The following is a 9,159-nucleotide window of genomic DNA, read 5'->3' as shown; positions in this document are numbered from 1 at the left end:
TGGGAATAATTATGTAAATCCTTCCAGGACCAGTTCAATCCTGTTTTTTTTGCAAGTAAAATTAAAAGGTTTAAATATTTGCCCCATATCAGAGAGATTTGCTTGCCAATTCAAATAAAAGTGAACCGACTCGACTGGTGTTGACAGAGGTACTCTAAAGACCACTCATATCATTCCTTCATAGGCAAAAATTAACAACAACCTTGCTGCAATTAATGGATACGTTTCAAAAGTTTAACAAGATAAAAGCTCTTACTTTGTTGACAAATACTGATCTGTTGATACTTCGTTTGCAAATGGAGAATGCACTTTCTAAATGCACTAATATTTAAAACGAAACTGGTGACAAAAGTGTCACTGAAATTTAAGTGACATCATTATTGGCAATTGCAGAGCATTTAAGATGGTAAGCCTTTAGTGCCACTGAGACAGTAAAGTCTTGTTTTGAAGTTTTAGAAAATGAAGCTCTCGTGTGAACTGAGCAGTTCAACAGGGTAGAAAGTTAGCTTGCTTTCTACAGTACTTTCTGTCACAGCTTTGAGTTTAGGAGCCTTTAAATTTCTTATGAACTCAGTACCAAAAGTATGCAGGATGCACATAAGAGCAGGTTTGCTTGGATTGTCTGCAGACAAGACCATTTACGCAAAGCTACACGTGCTTTTTACTGATTGTTCAAAATTAACTTCAGTTATTGGTGGTTAATCAGAATACTGTTGAAATTCTTTTTAAACTAACATCAAGAGGCTAACAGTTAATGGCAAAGTTGAACAATACTTTCTTGAACTATAAAATGGTATCCTAAGAACACTATTTAATGTGTTGAATATTAATTTGTTGATCAGCTTGTTTTTTAAAAGGAAGAACGAGATGCGAACACTCCTTGAACCAGAAGGTGGTGCTTCAGCCAAAGTCATCACACTTTGTATAGTTCTCAAGACATCAATATCGTGGGACACCGTTAACCTTCTAAAAATTCAGAAAGCTTCCTAAACAAATTACATCTACTTCCAACGTCTGTCAAACCCTAACCCTAGCTATCCAGTACCTGAAACCATCCACGTCTTCTCAAGTGAGAGGTACACCGGCAAGCAATTTGGTAACACTGCAAACAAGTGTTTGTTTCCGGAGTCAGAGTACAAAATCAGCAGAAGCACACGGCTGGCGAACAACGGGTTTCAAACACCCAGCGGCAGACATCATCGGCTCTCTTCACGACCGCAAACCAGAAACTAAAGAGCGCGGCGGCTTCTATATGATCGTCCACAGGCAACGCCAGCATCGCCTATTTAGTTGTCATCGTTGTTGAAATTTAACATGAGTAGGTCAAAATTTTGACAGTGGGCTTAATAAGATTTATTTTTTAAATTTGTGTTTAGTCTTGGTTTCAGTCATTTCAAAAATATGTAAAAACAAAAAAAAACACAGTACTGTATTCTGGAAAAATAGCCCAGTGATACTAGCTTTATTCAGATTATTTGCAGTGTCAACAGTTAATACCTATATATCTATATATACAGTTTAATATAAACTACAGTAAGTACTTCACAATAACTATCTAGTGGCAAAAATACATTATGAATGTGGTGACAGACTTGTGACTTCTGGGAATAAGATGTCAGAAAACACTAGCTCTATCAGTTGGATCACACTGTGAGATATATTTAGAAGGATTTTCATGGCTAATTTGCCAGCAAAATTTAGTGAAGTGTCAGCGCAAAGATACTGAACTATATTGTCTATGAGGTCACGGCTAGATAAGAAAGTACCAATAACATCCCTAGGTATTTGTTTTAGAATTTCTTCATGAGCAAGTCTGATAAAACAAAGCCCATAGTGTAATCTGTAAAAGAAATTTAAGAGCTGCGATGAAGACTTTTTGGTCTCGGAGAACTGAGTTCTGACGTGTCACTAATGTATAAGAAATTCCAAACAGTCTTCCAGTCTATGAAAACTTTACAGTATCTCAAGAAATCTAAGGTCTCTCAGTTTCAAAGCGCACAAAAGGTCAGGGCACAGCAAAATTACCTTCCTGCTACTGTATATTTCCAGTTATTCTCACTTCATACTGTTATTTCTCCCTGCACAAGCAGAGAGCCTGATAAAAAAGCGAAACAATCTTAAAAGTAATAGTAATAGTGTTACTAAATTAATGACTGAATTGTGTTTAGCATGTATGATTATGGGTCAAAAGTTTTTTTATTCTAAAGAACCTGATACAGGGATCGTCCTTGTTTAGTTTAGAAGAATTTATGGTAGGGAAACGGGGTACTTTGACTTAATTGCTTTTCAGCTTATCATGATTGAAAAGAAAATAACATTTTGTATATGTAAGTGTTTATGAAGTCCTTTTATTTTGCTTAAATGTAATAGTGCTAAAATTAGATTAGCAAATATATTCAAAACAGCCAGCATACAAAGAGATCTGTACCATCACAGAAAAAGATTTTTAACACCATCTGAAGAAAAACATCTGGCTTCAATCCCTTTCAGCCAGACAATATGCTCTCTCTGTGATCTTCCCACTAAGAAGATTATACACTGAAATATAATTTCTGTCATCTTAAAGATGATGTGTAATCTTCAGTGACAAGGACACAGCCTTTTTACAATTTTTGTGACTTCAAACCACTCTCATTGTGAGAGCTGTTACATTATCGAGGACATTTTATGCCAGAAGGTCAAATGTACTGATTTTTGCAATTCAAATACTCTAAATGTCACATTTTTACCCATTCAGTGTAAACCTCCAACCTTTATCTAGCTCCTCTAAAAAAAACACTTTGGATTTTGATTCCTTAAATTAACAGCAATGTCCTGTATAACATCATACAACGCTAGTATATTAAGGAAAAACGACATTTACAATTACTACTAAAACTACTATTGTTTACTAATGGCAGACGACCGGTCAGTGTTGAATATTTTGCATCAGATAATCTGTCAACAAGACGTGGCTCTCAGGATAGCCAACACTATTGCTTCACCAGGGAAGAAAACTAACAGAACTACCGATAAGAAAAGTCACACACAAGACCACCATTTGTGATGGACTGCCTGCCTGAAAACAGACCAGTCCGAGGGCTACAGTGAGTATAATGAGATTACTGATTTGTACACACAGCTTGATGAACTGTAATAAAGAGCTTGTGACTTTTTTTTCTCCATGTTTGCTTGACCGGTGAACGGACGGTCAAGTCAAGGTCACATCCTGTGATACCTTTGGTCCCTTCGAGAACAGGCATGTTTCGGCTCTCAAATAACAGGCGCGTGTTTATGTTAAAAAGTCATCTAAAACTGACCTCCAGAAGGCAAAGCTGTGACAAACAACTGAATCATCTTAATTCTTTTGTGAATCCTGACAAGCAAAAGCATTTAGTATTATATTTATAGGTTTGTAAGCACTTTCAACATATTTTAAAAGATATACTGTATAGGATATTTTGAATTTGTGCCCTCCATATTACACCTACAATGTATTTAATATGACAGCCAGAGCTGAAAAGACATTTAGCAAACAGTGGTTAAGTCAACAGCCACCATTAACCTTCATTGCTGGAGTTATTTGCTGGAGATTTTCTATGGACAAACCCTGTTTGGAACATATATAAAACCATGTCTCTGAGTCATACTACTAATATCAGTACAATGTCACTGATCAGCCATTCAAAGCCAACAATAATAATGTTCACATTGACTATTTATTAGAAACAGTTTTTTTGGACAAATGGATCCTGACTTGGAGGGAGAATTTCCAGGTGTTTTAGGGAATCTGAGGAGTTAAGTCAAATTTGGAATAACCTTTTTCCCTTATCACGGTACAGTTCTGTTGTTTCCTAGGCACTTTAAGAATGCTACCCTTGAGTGTGTTCAGGGACTCGTATAGTTAATGCCTTTCACTTCTGGTTCTAGTGTCTCTTTCAATCCTGTGCCCAGTAGGTTTTTGCTCACTGACAGGGTAGGGGTTAAAGCAGACATGGTCCACCTTCAGAAACTGTTTATCAACAGGGGATTGGTTGATCTGGAGTCATGCGTGGCTTCCTGCCATTGTTAGGTGTCAGTGAGAGAAACACAGGCAGTGATAAAGACACTGGAAAATCCAAATCAGCACCAGACACCTCCAGCTCTGGGCCAGCAGAGAGAAGAGCCCCACTGCAATGGGGAACCAGGATAAGCACTGGATTTTAGCCCTGCTTCTTTTGGGCTTTTTCGAGCCATGTCTGGGAGCAGGGAACCAGCAGGTAAAAACATATCATTTCTGACTGGGATATTACTTCTATGTGTTTTGGAATTACATAACCATAGATGTCAGTTGTTCATCTTCTTTGGGGGGTGAATATTCATTACGGCCGTGCGTTTTGATAATTGTACAGAGACTGGTTTTAGGTATGTTGTAGAGTTTAAATATCATGTTAGAAAACAGTAAAATGAATGTATTAATATAATTCATATACATTTAAATAGGTAGTTAAGCAGTAAAATAGTTTTTTGAGAAAAAGATCATGTTCGAAATTCAGAACTCAATGCTGGCACAGGATCAGACAGCGTTTAGTTCTCAGCTGCAGCAGGATCAACAGGATCTGATCTCTTACTGGGCAGGGAGAGATCATGTCCTGGACTCCCTGGACCCTTAATAGAAGTGATTCACAAAACATAAAATAGGTTTGTCCCATCTTATACAATTACTACAGTTGAATGGTGCTTTCTTCAAGATACTGTGCAAGAAAATGCATACAGTATAGTATATACATTTGTGATGCTTTTTGCCTGTATGCCTTCATCAAAATAATTAACATTGTAAGTACAAATGCCACAAGCTCTTTCAGAAGACACGGACCTTATATCTGATATTAAGGATTATAGAGCTGTGATGCAGCAAACCTCCAGTTTGCTGCATTATTAGTCTGCAAGAAAAACAAGTACGACACTCTGAGGGTTTTGGGAAGGTTGATGCTCCATGCATGGGCTTCAGTGGAAAGAGTGAAACAAAATAGTCAAAGCATAGAAAAAAAAGAAGTCCACAGGCTTAATATAACACTAAATGGTCCGTTGTCACAGGGTCGTCTTTGCACTTACAGGTATGCTTTCTAGGATGAACACTGGATGTTATCTACTTCTAATGCCTTCTTTTAGCCATCTACACAAATACACAAAACACAAATGTTTATTAAAAATGTATTTTTACATGAATCAAATTCACAACTGGCTGCTGGCAGCTGCCTAGGTTGCCACAGTAACTGTGTGGCAAAACTCAGCCAGGGAGCTTTGCAAGAGCTCCAATGAGACTCTCTCCTGAGTCACGACTGACAATTAGTCAGCTCTTGGCCTCTTTGCAAAGAATGGTGCTTCATTTGTAGTTTTACACCAACCACGTGACAAAATATCTAAAATATAGTGATGCAATAAGGACTAGATGCACTGATGCCTCTTTTAGAGGTCCAGTTTAAATACCTACTACTGAGCAACAGCCTGTTCTGAGATACAATTGTCAAGAGAGACACAATGTTAAGCTGCAATTAGTTCATTCAGATAAATATGCTGTAACTATATATTTTATTATATATGCTATAATTCATTGCAGGGAGGCTTTACACTGAAGCACATGGAACATGTATATTACTGGACCTAGTCTGTAGGATTTCATTAGTGTAAGTGAACAATAAAAACTTGTTTTCGTAGGCCTACACAAATCACAACACGTGACTGTGAGCAGATCAATCAGCATCTCAAAGACTATTTAAAACAAATGTTTACAGTGCTCCCACGCTTTATTTTCTGACATCTTGGCAGGCTTTCAGGACTGTAATGCGAAGCAGTCACAGCCATCAGCTACGCAGACACTGCATACTGTACATGTTCCCAAACACCATAACATAGCTGTTTGTTATAATAAAGCACCTGGTCCTGAACAGATCCTGAACAGTTAAAAGACTGACAAAAAAAATGTATTTAAACACTTAAAGAATGTGCATTGCTTTCCAGGTTACGTGCGACAGTGCGGCTGAAGGCACTTTTCATGATTATGGTGCCACGACTTTAAATGGGAGCCAATACATCTCTTTCAGCAAATACAGAGGGAAAACCATCCTGGTTGTCAACGTGGCTTCCTACTGAGGCCTGACTCTTCAGTACTTAGGTAAAAACATTAGAATACGTCTATTAAGTACTGTTCAATATTAATGGGAAAAGCTTACAAACTCAAATTCTTGCACCCTGCAAATTACTCCAGACTGTACCAAAACTTTTGTAAATGTGTTTTTTTTTAAACATGAGAGTAAACACATTTATTTTAGTAATGTAAAACATTTTTCAAATATGATTATGAAAAATAGATCAACTGCACACAGTAGTAACAATTTTGTTCAGGTTTTTTCCTATTCTAGCATTATTTTCTAAAGTCCAATTATATTCCCCCCCCCCCACCATGGTACAAAATAGCATTTTTTTAAATCACTTTTCATTCTTAAGCTTTAAGTAGATGTTAGTGAGGGGTAATTGAATTACTTGATGCTCAGAGAGCTCTCATTTACTCAACTTCCTGCTGACCAGATGGCAAATGTTCTTAGCAACCGAATCACCTGACTAAGTCAAGAGTTCACTAACAACCGATTTGTAATGCATGACTTAACCAACTATTAACAGTTAGAAGTAGATGGGCAAAATTCTCAGAATTTCCCTTTCATACTTATGCAGATTTCAGTTCCTTTATTAGGACAAAGGAACATGCCTTTTTTGTTCTTTCAATATGATTCTTTTTTCTTTTTTGGTCAGATCTGAATGCACTGCACAATGACTTGAAAGACTATGGCTTTATTGTCCTGGGTTTTCCTTGTAATCAGTTTGGGAAGCAAGAACCCGGAGACAACAGCGAACTTTTGGCCACATTAAAGTAAGCATTCTGCAGGAACCATACAGTTACCATGGACACAGCTGGCAGAAACACAGATGTTTGTGTCCTGAAATGTGCAGAAGGCTTTACTTACTGTTCTTACCTTCTGCTAATATTTGTGTTCTAGGCACGTCCGGCCCGGGAATGGATTTGTTCCCGATTTTGAGATCTTTCAAAAGGGAGATGTAAATGGACAAAAAGAACAAAGTGTCTTCACGTTCCTCAAGGTGAGACTTTGCAGGATTGCTGGTGCAGGCCAGTCAGAAAGGAGACAGCTTCAGCCTCAGATGTGTTATTAGATATTGGATATGGAATATATGAGCCTTACAGTATTCTATTGCACTCATCTCTATAAACAGGAAATACAATATTGATGAAACACAAAACTGAAAATTAGACCCTCTCTAGACAATTTTCTAAAAATGTTAAGTTTCACATACTCTGTGACTTGCATTAAGTAAAAAATTCTTCAAAATCCACTTTTCTGTGTGTGTCCATTTTCCAGATAAGAAACAGCTCAGGTCACACATGGTATTACAGTGCAGCAAGCTCTTAAACAGGTTGTTTATTTTCAACAGAATGCCTGTCCTCCCGTTGGCGACAGCTTTGGAAATCCTACCAACAGACTGTTTTGGGAGCCCCTAAAGGTGAATGACATCAAGTGGAATTTCGAGAAGTTTCTGGTGGGGCCTAATGGCAGAGTAGTGAAACGCTGGTACCCCAGGGTGAGTGTCCCTGTGGTTAGAAAAGACATCACGGATTACTTAAGAGCCCAAAGGAAGACACAGAAGCCAAGCTGGACATGGTCAGATTACTAACAGAAATAAAATCCACTCATAAATATATTAAAGATGCCAGTTTTTAGTTTAAACAATGGTCAGTGTTCTCTGTACATGCCTCTTAATAACGCTTTCTATGCTTTTTGTAACGTTACTGTATATATATATTTTTTTTTTCAGCTCAGTTTTATCGTCAATGCAAGGCAACAATCTTTTTCCTGAATATGAAGTTGACCCCACAGTACCTATCTGCCTCAGAAACAGAACCCCTTCTAGAATCTATTTCATCCCCGTCACTCAAACGTTGGACCTTTCAATCTATGTCACTGCAAGATTTTGGCTCAGTCAGCTCCATAATTGTTAATTAACTGCGTTATTGAATATAATCAAGGAGCTGGCTTTGCTCATCAGCTGCAGCAAAACAGCTTAGAAAGTCCTTAGTTGAAGAATTGAAGTTCCCATGTACTTGCATCCGGAGTAATTTTCCATTAAACGCACTGTTATACTATTCAAATGTTTCTTATTGTCACACCCCCCCCCCTTTTGAAAACTCCTGTTAATAACAGTTAATAAAATAAGTGTGGTAAAGACACATTTTCAACACAAAACATAATATTGGTAAACTGTTTAGCAACAACCTTGACCCAAAGAGAAATTTAAATGTTTAAATGTTAAATGTTTTAAGTTACTAAAGTTCTAATCCAACACCCAACCAATGGAAATTATAATGCAAACTATTTTGGTAATGGGAAATTACAACTGTAAGTGACCTTATCTCTGATGCACACAGATGTCCAATAAAAAAATGTCCCAGTGATGCAACGTTAAAACTACTCTGTGTCACTTGTGCCTGCTTTTGCTTGCTTTGTTCCGTAACACTGAAGGCTACAGACAAGGGGGCGCTGGTTTATAAGTGGGCATGTCAGTGAAGGTGAGGCCTGAAAGCAGACACCCTGTGGGGCTTGACCTGAAACCCTCAGGATCGGAGCAGCTCTTTAGTGCATTCAAGCTACCCCGAACTTCCTGCGGAGTGATGCCGCTTTGTCAAACTCGCCTGCCTGTATCTATGGCCATTCAGATTTGTATTATCAGTTCAATAAAGCATTTAAACTGATTTCTTTTGTCTTTTTGCTTCTTGGAAACTATTCAGACTTACCAGTACAAAACGATCACTCTGTGAAATGTGTGCTTTGCTAGTTATTATTTTAGTTATTCCTTGTCCACCTATGTGCAACAAGTTATAGCAAGCATGTACTGAGTACACAGTCTCAAAGAACCTAAAAAGGATATCTCAGGTGACCCACATTACCCGTATCTGTGAAAGGTCTGGAATGTCACCAACACCTCACCCTCTCACCAATGATAACTCCAAGACTGACAACAATGTCAAGAAGACCTCCTCCTTTCTCAAACTGATGATATCTTCAACAACCACAAGTCGCAGAAGAACTGAAGTTCTTCAATGGCACAAAGAATAATCGACAGAAAAATGTG

General features: G+C 37.8%; 1 protein-coding gene across 3 annotated transcripts; it reads left to right on the top strand.

The window, feature by feature from the left end:
* The first annotated feature begins 4,051 nt into the window (after positions 1-4,051).
* gpx3 (glutathione peroxidase 3) lies at positions 4,052-8,779 on the top strand. Of its 3 annotated transcripts, none has more exons than XM_088931990.1 (6): positions 4,052-4,238; positions 5,980-6,133; positions 6,769-6,886; positions 7,014-7,113; positions 7,465-7,533; positions 7,846-8,779. In XM_088931990.1, exons 1-6 carry the CDS (start codon positions 4,155-4,157, stop codon positions 7,885-7,887), a joined length of 567 nt encoding a protein of 188 aa, XP_088788116.1. In that variant the 5' UTR covers positions 4,052-4,154; the 3' UTR covers positions 7,888-8,779. The 3 variants fall into 3 exon arrangements, with proteins under 3 accessions (XP_088788116.1, XP_088788115.1, XP_088788114.1); XM_088931989.1 differs by having other exon boundaries at positions 7,465-7,611; XM_088931988.1 differs by lacking the exon at positions 7,846-8,779 and having other exon boundaries at positions 7,465-7,833.
* The last annotated feature ends 380 nt before the right edge of the window (positions 8,780-9,159 follow it).

The sequence above is a fragment of the Atractosteus spatula genome, chromosome 14, assembly GCF_055471065.1.
Source record: "Atractosteus spatula isolate fAtrSpa1 chromosome 14, fAtrSpa1.hap1, whole genome shotgun sequence".
Lineage (NCBI taxonomy): Eukaryota > Metazoa > Chordata > Actinopteri > Semionotiformes > Lepisosteidae > Atractosteus > Atractosteus spatula.
The sequence above is the reverse complement of the archived record's forward strand: the minus strand, read 5'-3'. Positions and strand labels throughout refer to the sequence as shown.